Source organism: Hemicordylus capensis, chromosome 8, assembly GCF_027244095.1.
Source record: "Hemicordylus capensis ecotype Gifberg chromosome 8, rHemCap1.1.pri, whole genome shotgun sequence".
NCBI lineage: Eukaryota > Metazoa > Chordata > Lepidosauria > Squamata > Cordylidae > Hemicordylus > Hemicordylus capensis.
Window position 1 is genome coordinate 17,593,162 of NC_069664.1, and position 19,738 is coordinate 17,612,899.

A 19,738-nucleotide genomic window follows, 5' to 3' on the forward strand; every position below is an offset into this window, starting at 1 on the left:
AACTCCTATAGATCATCATCTCCTGCCGGGAAACAAACATTCCAGGCTGGGGAAATGCCCAGGTTAGCAACAGGAAAACCAGCACCCCAATAAATGGGAAGAACAAATCAAAGCTAGGCATAAGCGTGGCTGCTGTTTGTTTCTGGGCGCTAGAAGAGACCACATTCCTGACCTAACAGGTGCAAGTTCCATCACTTAAAGGAGCAATTCAGACCATCACATGGGTGATCAAAGTCTCTGGCTGAGTGCAAAAAGGTGGAGCCCGAACTTTGTAAGCAGAGGATGGTCCTTCAGCTATATGGACTCTGAGCCCCCGAAGCCTGTCGATTAAGGTTGTGTTGGGGAGCAGCTGTTACCCCAGCGGAGCTCAAAGGCACCACGGGGGTCCCTGAGGTGGCTTTGGTGAAGATGGGGCCCCCAGGAGTGTAGCTAGGGGAGAGGGGGCTGTGCCCCCTCCTCTCCAGCAGCCCCTCGAAGTGAGGAAGATAATGAAGAAAATAGGGTGGGATGGACTGGGTGGGATGGAGCTGGGGGCCCCTCAGGAGCTCGGATGCTTTGAACCCATCCGTTCAATTAGAGCTACACCCAGAGGGGCCCGGGCGAAAGTGGAGGGCGGTGGGCGGGCTACGAGCGCAACATGGACAGCTTGGGCAGGAGGTGGCCGGGTGGAGTTAGGAGGCCTTTGAGAGGGAGCAGGGGGCTGTACGGCGGAGACGGGGCTGAGGGTCGCCGCTCGGCGAGGAGGAAGAGGAGCGCAGGAAGGAAAGAGGTCTCCTCCTCCGCCGGCGTCTCCATTGCTGCCTGTGGTCCCCCGGAGGCAGGTGCACATCCGAAGGGGCGGCTGGGGGAGGCGACGTGGGGGGCCTGCCCCGGTGCCTGCCAAGGCGGAGAGTAGAAGAGCATCGCAGGCGGAGGGGGCTGGAGCTGCTCGCCGCCCTCCTTCCCGGCGGCAAGGTGGCCCGGGGGCGGCTGGTGCGCGGCAGGGTGGATCGCCCTCCCTCTCCCCCCCCACCCGCGAGGCTGCCGGCGCCCCTCCCCTGACAGCTCCTCCGCCGGGCTCTGCCCAGTGCCGGGATCGCTCTTCGCCAGGCGCTCGCTTCGCAGGGACGCTCCGCACGCAGCCAGGAGCGGCTGCCTGGGCGTCTCTTGCCCCCGATCGGAGCCTCGCCTCGCCTCGCCTCGCCCCCTCCTCCGCCTCCTGCCAGCTCGCCGCCCGCCCCTCCTTCCCCCGCTGCCAGCCGGAGGAGCCGAAACCGGAGCGGCGGAGCCCGGGCGGCTCATTGCGGAGCGAAGCTGCAGCCGCGATGGCTACGACCGTGACCTGCACCCGCTTCACCGACGAGTATCAGCTGTACGAGGAAATTGGCAAGTAAGGAGCCGGCGTCGCGCCTCGCCCGGGCACCTGAAGGCGGCGGTGCGGGAGGGGAGGGACACCAGTGGGCAGGCAGGGCAGTGAGGAGACCCCCCCCACTCACCCCCAGGAGCAGAGCGGAGGGGCTGCGCTGGGGCCTGGACGGGCTGCCGCCTTCCTGGGCTGGCCACATGCGAGGCCCGGCCGGTGGCGAGCTTCTCCAGCACCCTAGTTGGCGCGGGGGGTGGCTGGGCGCGGGGAGAAGGGCAGCCTCCCGGGGTCCCCCCCCCCTCCATGTGCTGCTTCTGTAGGGGTCTGGCGGTGGGGGGGGGGGGTCCTGGAGAGGCTGCCCCGCGCGACGCAGACATGACGCACGTTGCAGAGCCGAGGAACGTGGGAGCGGGCAGGCAGGCAGGCGCAGGCGGGCGGGAGCTCGGCTGGCTCGGGCACCGCTGCCTCGCTCCCTGGCCCAGCAGCAGCAGTCGCCCGCAGCGCTGCCCTGTCCTGCCGGCTCTTGGCACAACGCTCTCCGCCCGCCGTCGGGGATTTATTTTAGGGCGCCGGGAAAGGCTGCCACGGGAGCGCGGCGCTGCCGGCTCCAGCCCTCCACTGCAGTGGCGGCTGCTGCTGCTGCCGCCGCCGCTTCCTCCTCCTCTGGAGCCGGAGAGTTGCTCGCTAGGCTCCCGGGTGTGCGGTCGGAGGAAGCACATGGCCGGCGGGAAGAGGGCGGGTGTCTCCCCCCCTCTCCCCTTGGGCGCCCAGGTGCGCGGCTGTGGGGCAACCCTGGGGCACGAGTGCGAGCCCGAGCGGGGCTCCGCGGCGAGCGCCCTGCTGTGCGCACTCGCCGCCTGGGCGCAGAGGAGCGCGTGGGCTGCGGCGGGGGGCTGGCTGGCTGGCTCGGGGCTTGGCTGCTCCCTGCTAACGCGTCTGCCTGGAAAGCGGGGCGCGGTGGGGGGAGAGGGCAGGCACCGGGGCCGCGCTTCTCTGCGGGCGGGGGCAGCCCCGGAGCCCGGCGCGTGAGTGCTGCCCATCGCAGGGAGCCGGGAGAGCGGCGACGCACGAGACCGCTTCGGCTGCGCTCGCGCCTCTTGGCCTTTCTATCGGAGCTGGGAGCGCCTTACAACGGGCGTTGCGTAAGGGTGGGGAGGGGTCGAGAGTCCACTTCGCCATTGGTGCAGTGCTTGCTGGCGGGGGGCGTGATTTTTTTTTTTTTGAAGGCGTGACCCCCCCCCCCCCCAGGCACGAACTTGGTGGGAGCTCCCCTGAGACTCTTCCCTAGGTGTTGGGGCTGGCTGTGGTTACTCGCCTGGGAGAAACTCTGTTCAGGCTCAGGGGCACCATCCTCGCCAGCCAGTGTGGGGCTGTGTGTGTGTAACTCATGGCTGGCTTGCGATCTGGGACAAACAAGCGGTGGTACTGATACATCTAGGGCGGAGGCCTCCATCATATTGAGAACTGCGCTGGTGACATCCCTGCTGAAGGGGAAGAGGGACTGTAGGTGTGGGGCAAGTTAATACTCCTGGTCAAAGGGCCACCTAGGTAATTTTGGAGCCTGGACCTAAAGGTCTTTGGAGACTCTCCACCCACCCCGCTGCAAGTTGAGCATCATTCCCCTGCACGCACGCACACACCGTCACACTCACGGTATTTTTAACACTGGCTTATTGAGGGCACAAACAGCAACTGAACTCACAAGAATGTAAGAATATAAAACAGATCTATTTATGCAAATATACATGAGCAGAAACATTTCCAAATGCAGCCAGCGCCATGCACCCGGGACAGACTAAAGAGGATTTGGGGGCAGTCTTCCCTCTAACAGGGATTCCCAGATGCTGTTGTCATTGCAGCTGGGGATTCTGGGAGTTGTTGTCAACAACATCTGGGAATCCCTGTTACAGAGAACATAGTTTGGGGGTCCCCATGGCATGTGGAGGCCCTGGACCTCTGCCCAGAACTTCAGGGGTAAGAACACCTCTGCTCCTGATATCCTCTGGCTGGGACCTGTGAGCATGTGGCCAGTGGCCAAGCTTTCAAGGCAGAAGTGTGTGCACATGGGCCTTTCTGCACAATCCCAAAGCCAGGCTTTTAAGGTTTCCTCTTGATTCCTAATGCCAAGCAGCACTTAAGATGGGAATCCCGAATGTTGACTACAACTCCCATAATTCCGAGCCAAAGACCATCACAGCTGGGGATGCTGGGAGTTGTAGTCAACAACATCTGGCATTCCCTGTTAGGGGGAATGCTGCAGGGGATGATGGGAGTTGTGGTCCAACAACCTCTGGGGACCCAAGATTGAGAAATCTGGCTTTAAGGCCTTGAGTGATACTGTCATGGCACCATGCGGTAGGGAATTGGCCATGGAAGAGCAGACTACCTTGAACAGTTCCAGCCAGGAAGTGGGTGGAAGAAGCCCCTGCTGGCTGAAGTGTGCAGGCAAGACTGGGTTTGCAGCAGGGTAGAGTGTGATAGGAACCTTCAGACACACCAGTGTGGGACTGCTGGTTTTTGAACAGTGTAGCTGTGCCAGCTTTTGACCCACACAGCTGTGTCTTGAGCAGAAGTTTTGATTTTCAGGGATTAGCAGGTGATGTTCTTTGTGGCATTGAAATCGACCCCACCTGTGAATTGCTGCAGTGTAATTTGCTGTTAATTGAGCAGTTAACTGCTAACTGAGCAAAGAGGCACCTTTTAAAAAGTGGCAATTCTCTTTATTTAGCAGGGGGAGAGCAACTGGCCCTTTCCATCCCCAGCACAGCATCCCTCCAGTGGCTTTTGCTGGTGTTTATCTTAGGTTCCTTTTTTAGATTGTGAGCCCTTAGGGGACAGGGAGCCCTCCCTCCCTTTGTGAACCGCTTTGGGAACTTTTGTTGAAAAGTGTGTGTGTGTGTATATGTATATGTATATGTATATGTATATGTATATGTGTATATATATATATATATATATATATATATATATATATATTTGTTGTATTTGTATTCGTCGTAATAACAGGCCAAGCTGTGTTTCCGTGTCAGTTGGCACTCCTAGACCAAAGACACTAGAAACGCAGAGGCAGGCAGTGTTCCCTCTAACAGGGATTCCCAGATGTTGTTGACTACAACTCCCATAATTCCCAGCCAAAGGCCATTGCAGCTAGGGAAGCTGGGAGTTGTGGTCAACTAAATCTGGGAATCCCTATTAGAGGGAACACTGGAGGCAGGGAGCATTTAGCCTTGACTAAACCTGTTTCTGACACCTTCAGTGGCGCAGCGGGAAATGCTTGCCTAGGGAGCAAGAAGCTGCTGGTCCGAATCCCCGCTGGTATGTTTCCCAGACTATGGGAAACTCCTATATCAGGCAGCAGCAATATAGGAAGATGCAGAAAGGCATCATCTCATACTGCGCGGGAGAAGGCAATGGCAAACCCCTCCTGTATTCTACCAAGACAACCACATGGCTCTGTGGTCACCGCGAGTCGACACCGACTCGACGGCACAACTTTTAAACCCGTTTCTAATGCCAGGGTGCCTGCCGCAATTGAAAGCTTTTGCCGAAAAGCTGCCTATACATCAGGACTGCACAATGTTGGATCATGGCTCCCACCATTCCCAGCCACAGTGGCAGTAGTCAGAAATGATGGGGTTTGCAGACCCAACAGCAGCAGGAGGACCAAAGCTGCACAGCCTTTGTAGATTTTTAAAATAAACAGTGGAAGGTGATAGGGCTGTTAAGCATCATGTACTGTAGTGCAGTGGTTCCTAACCTGGGGTCCTCCAGATGTTGCTGAACTACAACTCCCAGCAGCTCCGGCTGCAACCTATTATGGCTGGCGATGCTGGGAGTTGTAATTCAGCAACATCTGGAGGAACCCAGGCGTAGTGCCTTTGCTTCTCTCCCTCTGAGCAACAGCTCAGGTCATCTTCTGGAGGTCAGGGCGTTGGTTGATTGAAAGAGCTCTCAGGGCCAATGGATTTGTGAGCAGGCAGGTGTGAGCCTTGGCACAGCTGAGGTTGCTCATTTCCTTTTGTCCCTTTGTATCCAGTGTTCCCTCTAACAGGGATTCCCAGATGCTGTTGACTACAACTCCCATAATCCCCAATGGCGAAAGCCATTGCAGCTGGGGATTCTGGGAGTTGTAGTCAACAACATCTGGGAATCCCTGTTAGAGGGAACATAGTTTGTATCCCTGAGGTTCTCAAAGGTTCACAAAGGTGGATGATGGGCTGCTATTCCTGGGCCTGCCTGTCACTGGCTCAGATGTCCGCCAGCAGGCTCTTGCTCTTGCCAGAGGCAGAAGCAAAGAATTATGCTGCTGGCTCCAGCCCTGACAGGCCTTTCTGTGCTATGTCCTTTGTGATGCAGCTGATCTCCCTTCCTTTTCCCAGTTGATGGCTGCATTAATCTTCTGCCTTCCTTGAGGCTTTCAAAACCACCACTGATTAGGGAACCAAATGGAAATGCCTTTAGAGAGTGGCCTGGTTCACACAATCCTTTGAAATCTAGGTTTAATGTGGGTTACCCACATTGGTGTGATTGTGTGAACCACTGCCAAAGCGGTTTATGGACCGAGATGAAACTGAGATTTGTACCTTGGCATGGGTGCGCACAATCACACTAATGTCAGTAACCCATGTTAAACCTTGATTCAAATGATTGTGTGAACCAGGATAGTAGGTTACTCCTAGGAAAATGGCACCTCTCCCCACTAGAGGGTTTTCCATATTCAATGTCACTGTTTCTTTGAGACAGTCTTAATCCATCTATTTAATAATATCAGTAGTATCGGCGAGAATTTGAGGCTGCAGTCCTATGCACACTTGCCTGGGAGTAAGCCCTATTGAACCTAGTGGGGCTTGTTTCTGAGTAAGCTTGCATTGGACTGCACCAGACCATGACACATTTTCTTTGGATCTAGGAGCTAGCCCAAAGATTTAGGAGCCAGACAGTGGACACTTGACAAAATTACTGGACTAAATGATGGACATTTCTTTATCTCCTTTACAAATAACATACTTAGAACAGAAACAGTGCAGCCTGCATCAAACAAATAATAACTCCATCTCTGATATTTTCATTCATTCATTCATTCAATTTCTATACCGTCCTTCCAAAAATGACTCAGGGCGATTTACACAGAGAAATAATAAACAAGACAGATCCCTGTCCCCAAAGGGCTCACAATTTGAGATGCTAGTCTAGCCACCATGGTTACATTTCTAGGCACTAGGGTTCCCTGGCACCTGAGATTTGTCAAGCTCTGGATTGCACAGTGTGGCTCATATGGTTAAGATAGCTAGGCCATGTACTCTTATGGGCATAGCTGAGCGGTAGAGCATCTGCTTTGCATGCGGAAGGCCCCAGGTTCCATCCCTGACCGCTCCAGGTAGGTCTGGGAGAGACTCCTGCCTGAAACCTCGGAGAACAGCTTCCGGTCACTGCCTCCAATACCGAGCTAGCTGGACTGATGAATGGTCTGATTCAGTGTAAAGCAGCAGCTTTTGTTAATGTGTGACTTTCTTCTGTTCAGGAATCATTACTTATTTGATATTCCCCTCCTGTCACAGTTTTACGATCAATTCCAGAGGCGTTGCCACATCACTTGGTCATAGCAAACACACATGCACACATTCTTCCTGTAGTACCTTAAATCTTAACAGATATATTTCATTCACACACCCTGCCCCCCGCTCCATTGGATGCCTACTACCAACTTCATCCTTGCAAGATGAGTCTGGTGCTGTGCATCCATGGAGACAAATCTGATTGAGCATCTAGTCCAGCATCCTGTTTCACACAGTGGCCCACCAGATGCCTTCAAGAAGAAGCCCACAGGCCGGGGGTGAGGGCTTGCCCTCTCTCCTGCCATTGCTCCCCTGCAACTGGTATTGCGGTTTTCCCGGAACAAAACCCTCGCAGTTGGCAAGGGATGATTGTAATAGCCCTATTCAGGCATTATGCTGTAGCTGTGTTCAGCTATCTGTACACTCGTACATGTTTTTGTGTGAATGGCTGTATCTGAATTTATTTTAAAAGTGAACCTAGGTACAGGCCCCTGAAACGCACGATACGGATTGGAAGAGTACTGCTGTACCTGTGCCCAGCATAATGTGTGTACAAGCATATCTGGGTCCATGTGTGAGCACTGCAAGATATTCCCCTCAGGGGATGAAGCCGCTCTGGGAAGAGCAGAAGGTTCCAAGTTCCCTCCCTGGCAGCATCTCCAAGAGAGGGCTGAGAGAGATTCCTGCCTGCAACCTTGGAGAAGCCACTGCCAGTCTGTGAAGACAATACTGAGCTAGATAGACCAATGGTCTGACTCAGTATATGGCAGCTTCCTATGTTCCTATGTACCCAGGGGGCCTGTACAATAAATGGCACGTACAGTCATTCACATAAAATCATTTATACTAGGTGGGCCAGGCGCAGTGCATCTGCGCCTCTAGTTTGGCCCAGCCGTTTCCTGCCGCCGCCGTTTTCTCGCCACCCGCCCACCAGCACCTAACCTCCCACTTGCCCACCGGCTGGCCAGCCTGCTACCACCTCCTGCAGTTGGCCAGCCTCCTCCTCCTGCCAGTGCGGCTTTGCCTACCGGTGCAGCTCCACCAGCTGGCTGCCTCCTCCCATCGGTGCAGCTCTGCCAGCTGCCGTGGCTGTTCTCTTCCCCCATCCCCGCAGCTGCTTGCAAACTCTCGCGAGATCTGCCACGCATGAGATTAGCGACGGGTATGGTTAAGATAATTAAATATAGAGACGATATGTACAGTCACATGTACAGTGTAATGTCTGAAGATTGATCTTCTTTCTTGGCTAACTTCCCTAGCACAACTCTCCCTCCCATCAGAGTATATTGCCTTTCCCAACCTTAATTGCTATAACGTTTCTTCAGAGCCCTGTTCTCCTTCATTCCATGAAGCCCAAAATGTCACTGTATAGATGGCTTTTTATTTTTATTTTTAAAAATTAATTATGATGTAATCAGCAAGGCCAGGATTGAGGACAGGTTGACGTGTTGCTCCCAAAGCAGTCAGGGGCAGACCCAGCAGCACAGCCAGGCTTGGTTCACGGGATCAAGCCCGAAATTCATCTAGTACAGCATCTTGCTCCATGCAGTAGCCAACCATCTTCTTCTAGCAGTGATTTTCATAAATTAATTATTCACTTGGCAAAGTGGCACACGAAGAAGCACTCTTGCTTTCTAAACTAAGGCATGAAAGCGGCTTTCAGGGAGACCTTTGGTTTCCCAAAGCACTACATGGACTCAAGCAGCCCAATCCTCTCCTTGTTTGTTTGATTGATTGTTTGATTAAGTGCCGTCAAGTTGGTGTCAATGATGGAAGGCTGAGTCAACCTTGAGCCCCTGGTCAGAACTTGTAACCTTCTGGTTACAGGGCGGCAGTTTTACCACTGCACCACCAGGGGCTCCTTTAACCCATAAACATTTGACTTAAAGGTTGTCATCCCAAGTACTTTGACATGGTAGCAAGTTCCAGTGAAATCGGTTGGACATGCTTCCAAGTAATTACATGTAGAATCCATCTATCGTATTGAAATATGAGAAGGAAGCCACATGTGCTGTTACTGCTATAGGCGGTTGCCTACCACTTTCCTCAGAGTGTGTGTGTTCGGGGGCATGATAGAAAGCACCCTTGGCATCCAAGGTCTTTTCTCTTTCCTCTTTAAGCATGCAACTTGAATATGGATGGCAGGTTTTCTCATCTCTATATATGTCATGTTATGCAAGCTACCTAATGGCATATTTTCAAATATGTATAGCACATTTCCCTCCTCCACATATAAACATGGTGATGGGACACATTAAATTTGGCTGTCTTAAGAGTGGTGTCTGGAATAGAAAGGAGTATAACATCCATAGCAGCAAGAGAAACACAAGCCCTGCCTAGAATCAGAACATGTTGAGGTTACATGGCTCTGTGTGAGATTTTCCTGCAAAGGATCAGAAACTTAAAGTGTGTTAATTGTGCATTCTTTTAAAGCTGCAGCAATAGCAAGTGACAAATCTGGGCCTGCACAAAATCTGGCCGTTCTGTGTGTTTTGATGTCATTTGAGGGGCCATTTGGGACTCGGAGGTAACTGATATGATAACTGATATGGAGAGTTAGGGGCTTGTGAGGGTTGCAGTAGGGTTGCCAACATTTCATTGCCAGAATGAGGGCCACAAGTTCCAGAACGAGGGACACAAGTTTGTGGGGGCGGGCTGGGGTGGGAGGCACTGGGAGGCGTATGCAGAGGTAATCAAGAGCCTGAGTATCATTGACGTATATGTAATGGAATTATATGCTATTGAATAAATGAGGGACAAATGCTGACCCTATAGGGACCAACATTTCATCCCTGAAATGAGGGACATCCTGGATAATGAGGGACAGTTGGCAACCCTGCATGGTGTAGTGGTTAGAGTGCTGGACTAGGACCGAGGAGACCCGAGTTCAAATCCCCATTCAGCCATGAGACTTGCTGGGTGACTCTGTACCAGTCACTTCTCTCTCAGCCGAACCTACTTCCCAGGGTTGTTGTGAGGAGAAACTCAAGTATGTAGTACATTGCTCTGGGCTCCTTGGAGGAAGAGTGGGATATAAAATGTTTTTAAAAACAAAACAAAACAACCCTAGGTTGCAGGAATATGGAGTTTCTGCAGAGAGTGGAGAAGAGAGGCATAGAAGGGTTAGAGCTTTTTTGGAAATGCGGTATCTCAGTAAGTGAGTCAGGGTGCTCAGAGAGTGTTTGGGAGCAGCAGGAGTTTAGAAAAGGCCATGTGTCGAGTACTAGAGACATTCCCAGAGGGTAATTAGGTGGCAACTACAGATAGGCTTTTGCTGGTAGAACCTTGGTTGTGAAATTCCATCCTCCGTGACTGTTGTGCAACCCCAATCGGTGTGTAAACGTTTAGGCACCAAGTCAAAATATTTTTATTCTCGCCAGGTTTTCCTGGAGTGATGTGTTTTTTCCCCTCTGTGTTCTTTTCTGTTGTGTAATTGCTTTCCCCGTGTGTGTGTGTGTGTGTGTGTGTGTGTGTGTGTGTGTGTGTGTGTTTAAGGGATATCATGGATATGTCTAACCTATGGTTTTCATTGTGAATTGATTTGCTTGTGTTAGCTGGCTTAGATGCAGGTGTGTAGTGGAGGGGGGAGGCTCAGGGATGGGAGTGCTGGTACTTCTCGGCTTCTCTGGCTGTTGGGGTGGGCATGGCCATGAGGGATGTCATGGAGAGCGCCGGCACTTCTGAACGGGCAACGACATCACTGCTTAGAAGCTTCTTTGAAAAGGCAGGATATACCGCAAATATTTAAAATAAATAAATATATTTGGGGAACCTTGGGCACTGTGAGGTGCTGGCAGGTGACAAGATGTGGCAGGAGTTGCTATGTGTATATAGTTGTCTCAGGGCTATTACGGCGCCTTTCCGTGTCTGTCTCTCTGCTTGCTCGATCTGCGGCAATAGTAACTCAAACTATACTCACAGTGACCCTGACTAATTACTGGAACAGTTGAATCTCTGGGCTGTAAAAGCCTTCTCCTGTATTGGCTACAAATCTGGTACACACCAGTAACTATCACACACCAGCGTACCCCTTAAGTGGCACAGTGGGGAAATGCTTGACTTACAAGCAGAAGGCTGCCAGTTCGAATCCCCACTTCTGCTGTATCGGGCAGCAGCAATATAGGAAGATGCTGAAAGGCATCATCTCATACTGCACAGGAGGAGGCAATGGTAAACCCCTCCTGTATTCTACCAAAAGGAAACCACAGGGCTCTGTGGGGGCCAGGAATCGAAATCGACTTGACGGCACACTTTACTTTTAATGGCGCAGCGGGGAAGTAACTTTCCTAGGGAGCAAGAGGTTGCTGGTTTGAATCCCGGCTGGTATGTTTCCCAGACTATATAGAGCAGCAGCGATATAGGAAGATGCTGAAAGGTATCATCTCATACTGCGTGGGAGGAGGCCATGGTCAACCCTTCCTGTGTTCTACCAAAGACAACCCCAGGACTCTGTGGTCGCCAGGAGTCGACACCGACTCGACGGCACAACTTTATTTTTCATTCATACATATATATAAATGAGAAATGCTACCACAAGCCTGGCTCTCTTTTTGTCTTGGCTGAATGGGTAGCCCCTAGAAGATGGGCAGACTGTGGGCCACCAGCTGCTCATTCCTGTAATGGACACTTGGCTTCTTCCAGGCCAGGCTTTGACAAATTTTCTTTGGATCTGGGAGGCAGCCCAAAACATTTAGGAGCCAGAATGACAGAATTACCAAACTTAGTGATAAACATTGGGGAGGGAGAGCGTAAATGGGCGTATCTTCATCCCTTTTATAAGCAACATACTTAGAACAGAAACAGGGTTGCCTGGGACAAATAAAGATTTTATGAACACTACCTCTGTATCCTTTATGTATGTATGTATTTATAACATTTATATAGCGCCTGGCATGTGTATCTCTAGGCGGTGTACCCAATTTAAAACACAACAAATATAAAACAGAGTAAAAACACAACAGTTTCACAGACTAAAAACTTAACAGTTTCATGGGATAAAAACAATTAAACAGTTTAAAAATAATTCCAGTTAAAAGTCTGAGAAAACGGGCGTGTCTTCAGGGTCTTCCAAAAAGCAGTCAGAGATGGAGAATATTCCAAAGCCCCAGGGCAGCCACGGAGAATGTCCGGTGCCAATTTGCCACCAAACAAGCTGGTCACAACCGTAACCAGACCTCTCCAGATGATCTTAATAGGCATCAAGGTTCATGACAAAGGAGGCACTCTCTTAAGTACCCTGGACCCAAGGCTTTATAGATAATAACCAATACTTTGTATCTCGCTCAGAAACCTATTGGCAGCCAGTACAGTTCTTTTACAATGGGTGTGTACTAGTCTAGGCACCATGGTTAAATTTCTAGGTGCCATGGCTCCCCGGAACCTGGGATTTGCCAAGTCCTGCTCTAGGGCAGGGATGGCCAGCTTCTCTCTTTGGGGTCGTACTGTTTTCTAGACACTGGTTGAGAGCCAGGACTATCCAAACACCTCCATGTATGTCCAGGCTTTATTATTATAAAGTTGGCATCACTTAGTAGTAAGGGCTCTACAGATCTAGAGCACAAGCCCTTCGATGGTATGAAGTCATTGATTTGCTTTTTCAGAGTACATATGAGACCACACTATAGCGCTACAGTATAGTAAAATGCATATTAATGCACATGCAGGGTTGCCATTGCTTTTCCTTATACATGAACTCATGCACAATCTTTTGTTACTGCATCTTGACTGAAGTGGTAACTGATGAAGTTGCTTAGACGGCTTGATTTGGTCCACAGGACATCACTGCTGTCCTAGAATAATAAACAGAGAGGGAGTAAATGTTAATCTAAGGATACATTGCATTGTAGTAGGTTAGGCAGATTGCCATGGCATTCTGTGAATAGTCGTTCCACATGCTGGCCATGGACCATTTATGATTACATCCAGACCATAGTTTGGGGAATCAGGACGTTGCCAAGAAGTTTAGGACAGACAAAAGGAAGTACTTTTCCCCACAATGTGTAATTAACCTATGGAATTCTCTGCTACTAACTTGGATGGCTTTAAGAATGGTTTAGATAGACATTTTGAGACAGTCCCCTGCTCAAGATGCCATGCAGCATCCTACAGAGCTGTCCAAACTCTGTGCTGGGGTATACTGAAATAAAGAATATTGTAAAGAACTTGGTGGTGCTGTTATGAAACCAATGGTCTATATTTCTGGAGAATAACACATGCAGTTCTGGTCCCAACGCCTCAAGGAATATGTGAAACCAGAGATTGTTTAGAAGCAAGGAATGTGAATGATGAAGAAGCCAGGAAAGAGAAACTGCTACAGTCTCTTAGAGACTGCAGTGGTCTGCAGCGAGGGAACACAGCAAAAATAAAGGGGCGGAAGAGAGAAGAAAAATGGAAAGGGTGCTAGTTTCTATCTTAATACATTAACAGATGGAAGCTGACGCTAAAGGACTAGCACCCTTCACCCCCCATTTTAACAGTGAGTGTAATTAACCATTGAAGCCTTTTTAAAGGCATGTAAAGCACTGACAGTTCTTTGAAATCGCATGGAGGTGAGAATCTTAAACACACTTGTTAGGGAATGAGTCTCATTGAGCTCAGCAGCGCTAGTTTAGGATTGTGCTGCACATCATCTTTAAAAAACCAACAAATTACTGGGCCGCTTGCTGTATCTTGAAGGATGCAGTCCTGAATAAGTTCACGACACTTAGCCAATTGATATCAAGAGGTGCACCTAACCTCTTAGATGAAATTAGGTGTGCTTATAATTGGGCTGTATGTATGAATACGACAAATATTTATATACCATTTTTCAACAGAAGTTCCCTAAGGGGTTTACATAGATATGTAAACAATCAAATAAATAAATAAATAAATAAAATGGCTCCCTGTTCCCAAAGGGCTCACAATCTTAAAAAGGAACATAAGATGGACACCAGCCAACAGCCACTGGAGGGATGCTGTGCTGGGGATGGATAACTTGGCAAAGAGGCACCTTTTAACGTGGTGATTCTCTTTATTTAGCAGGGGGGAGCGTAACTGGCCCTATCCACCCCCTGCACAGAACCTTCAGTGACTGTTGCTGGTGTCTATCTTGTTTCTTTTTAGATTGTGAGCCCTTTGGGGACAGGGTTCCATCTTATTTGTTATTTCTCTGTGTAAACCACCCTGAGCCATTTTTGGAAGGGCGGTATAGAAATCGAATAAATAATAATAATAATAATAATTAATAAACCTGTAGCGAAAAATTGGTGGGACCATACAATTGAAAAAGTTGTAGAAAATGAAGATGCAAAAATATTATGGGACTTCCGACTACAAACAGACAAACATCTGCCACACAGTACACCAGATATAACTGTAGTTGAGAAGAAAGAAAAACAAGTTAAAATAATCGACATAGCAATACCAGGGGATAGCAGAATAGAAGAAAAAGAAATGGAAAAAATCACAAAATACAAAGATCTACAAATTGAAATGGAAAGGCTGTGGCAGAAAAAGACCAAAATAATCCCAGTAGTAACTGGCGCCTTGGGTGCAGTTCCAAAAGACCTTGAAGAGTACCTCGACACCATCGGGGCCACAGAAATCACCATCAGCCAATTACAAAAAGCAACATTACTGGCAACAACCTATATTCTGTGATGATATCTATAATAACAACAGCAACAACATTGATAATAAAATTCAGCCATCCCAGGTCCTTGGGAAGGACTCGATGTCTGGATAAAACAAACCAGTCAATAACACCTGTCTGACTGTGTAAACAATAATAATAAATAAATAAGGCCAGTTGCTCTCCCCCTGCTAGATATAAGAGAATCTCCACTTTAAAAAGGTGCCTCTTTGCTCAGTTAGCAGGGGAACCTTGTACTACGATAATATACTATGTATCGTGTAGTATGATAAAGCTGCAGTCATTTTACCCTTTTCTCCCTTTAATAAAAACAACAGGCCAGTCTCCAAACCATTATGGAGATTAAAATGGGGGCAACCCATCATCTGGACCAGGGCTTCCCAACCTTGGTTCTCCAGATGTTGTAGGACTACAACTCCCATCACTCCCAGCAAGGCTGGGAATCCCTGAGTTATGTTTACCCACATCAGTGGGTGGTTTGCCATCATAGCTCTTTGGCCCTCTGCGGATGAAATATAATTAACTAGGATTTAGGGATCACGCGGTGGTAGCCAGTGTTGTGTTAGTTTCCCTCTCCTTAGTTGGTGAGGGTTCTGGAAACCAAGTCAAATGAGGACTGATGGAAGGGACTGGGTATATTTAACCTGGAGAAGAGAAGACTTAGGGGAGATATGATATCAGGCTTCAAATATCTGAAGGGCTGTCACGTAGAATATAGGACCAGTCTGTGTAGACAATACTGAGCTAGATGGACCAATGGTCTGACTTGGTATAAGGCAGCTTCCTCTGTTAATAACAATAACAATAATGAAAATAATAATTAATAAACTTTATTGTTAGCCGCCCCATAACAAATTGTTCTCCTGATGGCTATGAATCATAGGAAGCTGCATTATACCGAGGCAGACCATTGATCCATCTAGTTCAGTATTGTTTACAATGACTGGTAGAGGTTCTGCAAGGTTTCAGGCCAGAGGCTTTCCCAGGCCTACCTCCAGGTACGCAGCTTGGGGGTACTCCTGGACCCAGGCCTCACCCTGGTATCTCAGGTGGAGGCTATGGCCAGGAGTGCTTTCTACCAGCTTTGGCTGATTCGGCAGCTGTGTCCATTCCTTGAAGACCTCAAAACAGTGGTGCATCAGCTGGCAACCTCCAGGTTTGACTGTTGCAATGCACTCTACATGGGGCTGCCTTTGTACGTTGTTCGGAAACTTCAGTTAGTTCGAAATGCGGCAGCCAGACTGGTCTCTGGGGTAACAAAGAGAGATCTTCTTATGCCTGTTTTAAAACAGTTGCACTGGCTGTCGATATGTCCCTGGGCAAAATACAAAGTGCTGGTTATTACTTTTATTTATTTATATTTATTTATTTAGCAAATTTGTTGACTGCCTGATTTTCTTAGACTCGAGGCGTTTTACATAAATTAAAACAACAATGAAGATGGGGCGGGGAGGGGGGAACCTCCACACTAAAAATGAAAAGTCTAGCAAAATAGATGTTTTCAGAAGCTTCTTAAAGGACAGAAGGGAGGAGGCGTTATGAATGCCCCTCTTTTAAAGCCCTGAACAGCTTAGGTCCAGGCTACCTTAGAGAGTGCCTTCTTCTGCATGATCCCCACCACAAGTTAAGGTCATCTGAGGAGGTCCGTCTCCAGTTACCACCAGTACGTCCAGTGGCAACTCAAAGGCGGGCCTTCTCTGTAGCTGCTCCTGGGCTGTGGAATGCTCTTCCGGCAGAAATCTGTAGTTTGAGTTTGTTTGTTTATCGAGTTTAGTTGATGGTTGGCCTTCAGGAGAGCCCTTAAAACCCATCCACTTGGTCTGGTTTTTTGGTGTGCACTGCCCAGAGCCATTTGGATGGGGCGGTATATAAATGTAATAAATAGATAAAATAAAATTGAATCGAATAGAATTGAAAACCTGGAGATGCTAGGGATTGAAACGGGAACCTTTAACCTACAAAACCGACACTGCACCATTGAGCTGTGGCTCCATCCCCAGAAGGAGTAGTAGGCTTGTCCTTTGTCGCTCCGGATGGTCAGGACTAGGACTAGTGGTTCACGTACTGCCCAAGCTGCTGTGCACGTTGTATCACAGCATGTATGAAGTTGCACAAATGCGCTCTTGCACAACACAAACACTGCATGGCTTTTGTGGTGCAACAGCATGGCCCTTGGAAATAATGCCCATACTGCTGCTCAACGGCTGTGTACAGAACCTTGCACAGTCAATACATTTGCACAGTCAATACATTAAGTACAAGGAAGCAAATTTAGGCTAGACATTAGGAAGGATCTCCTAACAGTAAGAGCTGTTTGATAGTGGAACAGTCCACCTCATGCAGTAGCAGTTTTCCGAACAGAGCAGAGGATTGAAGACCTCCAAACGGCATTCCTTCTAACAGGGAATTCCAGATGTTGTTGACTACAATTCCCAGCATTCCCAAGCAAAAGCCATTGCAGCTGGGGATTCTGGGAGTTGTAGTAAACAACATCTGGGAATCTCGCTTAGAGGGAACAGTGAGTGAGAGTGAGAGTGAGAGTGAGAGAGAGAGAGAGAGAGAGAGAGAGAGAGAGAGAATTGTTGGCACTGCTGCAGACACCTGGGAACATGCATCTTTTTGCTAACTCTTAAGGATAAAGTAGTCCTCTTGTCTATTTGAGGCCTTACTTGGCTCTTGAACAAGAGCAGCGTCATAACGTCAGAAAACCTGAAACCCAACAAGGTTTGAAAACGTGGGTGCTGAATTTTAACCTCAAAAATCTGAATTTCGAAATTGAAATGTCACTTCAGAATGCAAGGTTTGCTCATTTACTTCTGACATCCAGTAAAGGAGATATCAGCTATCCAGTATAGCCAAGTAATCAAATATTTCTACATGCCAGTTATTTGTCAAAGACTGCAATAAAATATAACCCTGGAGGCATAGCCCTCCTTTCCACTTCCCCCTCCGCAGATACATGTTTGCCTCAGGATAGGATTGAAGGAATCCCGCCCCACCCCCGCCCCCACAAGTAACTCTCTGAAGCCCTTTTGAAGCAGGGAACCATCTTATTCATTATTTTCTATGTAAACTGCTTTGAGAATTTTGTTGACAAATGGTATATAGATATTTATAGTCGTAATAATCTCACATTAAATTCGGTGCATGTCCTGTGGTATGCTTCCAATCTGTACCCTGCATCTGAGGGGGCCTGTACCCAGGTTTACTTTTAAAATGAACTTCTCCCTCAGAGTAGTCATAGGAACATAGGAAGCTGCCATATACTGAGTCATTCCACCGTCCATCTAGCGCAGTATTATCTTCACAGACTGGCAGCGGCTTCTCCAAGGTTGCAGGCAGGAATCTCTCTCAGCCCTATCTTGGAGATACTGCCAGGGAGGGAACTTGGAGCCTAGATACTCTTCCCAGAGCAGCTCCATCCCCTGAGGGGAATCTCTTGCAGTGCTCACACTTCTAGTCTCCCTTTCATATGCAACTGGGGCAGACCCTGCTTAGCTAAGGGGACAAGTCATGCTTGCTACCACCAGACCAGCTCTCCAGGTCATGGCTCACACACAGGGTTAACTTCCACTTCTTCAGGTAATTTTCAGGTAAATGAAAATTTGTGCAGTCATTCACACAAAAACATGTACTTGTGTTATACAGCCTCTTGTGCACAGACAGTTAAGCACGTACAGGCGTAATGTATGAGTAGGGCTTGCAACTAAAGAGAATGCGGAGGGTTATGTGAGGGGGAGGATGTTTGGCTTTACCTAAAATAAATAAATTCCAGCCAGAGCGGGAGCTCAGAGGAGAAGGTCTGAGAGACGCCAGCAGGGGCTTACGGAGTCACTCGCAGGTACCCAACTCCCTGTAAGCTGCTAGAGAGGAATTGGGGGGCTCCAATCCCCTGGCTACCTGCATCCGGCCTGAAGCTTTACCTCAGAGCAAGAAGCACCTCACAGGCCAGACTGCGAGGAGCTGAGGGTCCAATTCAAAGTGCTGGTTCTCACCTTAAAAACCCTTCAGGGCTTAGCACTTCTTTACCTTCAGGACGGCCTCTCCTGACCAGTCCTGTCCCACCCTGTGAGATTGTCTCAGGTTGCCCTTCTTTGGCCCCGGTCTCAGAGAGTTCCATAGTACTAGGGCCCGTAGAAGGGCTTTCTCCTTTAGCTGCCCCCCTGCTCTGGAACTCTCTTCCCCTCCCCAGATTCAGTCTGCCTCCTCCCTTTCAGTCTTTAAATCCTTATGGGAGACGTTTCTTTTCTGCCAGGCGTTTGCTCCTTAATTTAAGTAGTTTTGTTATTGTTGTTTTTAAATCTTGGATGCTGTTCTGGCCGTGTACCACGCTGAGTCTGTGGATTGGGCAGTATATTAAATCTTGCAATAAAATAAACTAGCTGACCTGGCGCAGAGCCTCTGCACCCCTAGTTCTCCCTGTCTCCCCCCCCCTTCATTTTGTTCTCACACACACACCCCTGCTTCAGCCCCAGTTTGTTCTCCTTCGGCGGACGGCCTACTTGTTCACCCATTTCTTCTCCCCGCTGGTGGCTGTTCTCCTGGCCAGCAGTTTCTTTCCACCCGTCTCTGTCGTGAATCGGCAGCTGCTCGTGAACTCTCGCGAGAGCTGCCACGCATGGGATTAGCGACAGGTACGCCTCAGAGAAATATATATATATATAACTGCCGAGCCCTAATCTCCAGCCACCATTGTCCCTGAGACAAAGGCCGGTGCTGTATCTGGGACATGGGTGGTTATTTTAACTTGGCCCAGATTGAAACTGGAAGAAATGCAGTTTCAACCCACGGAGAACCATCCTGTTAATATCACTTATCTTTTCTCTCTCCATCCCTTTAGTTAAAGAAATGTCATTCTCTAACCCTGCATAATTTCAGTGAGGAACTCAGGTGCAAAGGTCTTTGGATGTGGAGTTAAGACATAAGAAGAACCTCACCAGAAATTTCCAGTGCTACTCTGGGACCACACACTGTTTGCCCTTTGTTTTCTGAATTGCTTGGACACATCACACCTTACATTTGGGGCCACATTTTCACACAAAGCTCCATCCTGCACTAGGGTTGATGAGGCAAAGAGTCGCAGAACTATTTATATAGTTTGTTTATACAACTGCAGAAGTGTTTTGTAGTTGCAGAATATTTGCTATCTAATAACAATAAATATTTGTATGTACCTGCTCCATAGCCATTGTTCTCTGAGCGACTCAC

General features: G+C 49.0%; 1 protein-coding gene across 27 annotated transcripts in view; it reads left to right on the forward strand.

Annotated features, from left to right (window-relative positions):
- The first annotated feature begins 696 nt into the window (after nt 1–696).
- Nucleotides 697–19,738, forward strand: part of CAMK2B (calcium/calmodulin dependent protein kinase II beta) — a 214,985-nt gene continuing 195,943 nt past the window's right edge. For 5 of the 27 annotated variants that reach the window (XM_053269275.1, XM_053269276.1, XM_053269268.1 and 2 more), the window contains exon 1: nt 699–1,369. In XM_053269275.1, the coding sequence (XP_053125250.1) occupies nt 1,305–1,369 (65 nt within the window). In that variant the 5' untranslated portion in view covers nt 699–1,304. Of the gene's footprint in view, nt 1,370–19,738 lie in introns of all 27 variants that reach the window. The other 22 variants (XM_053269269.1, XM_053269265.1, XM_053269271.1 and 19 more) reach the window with 14 other exon arrangements.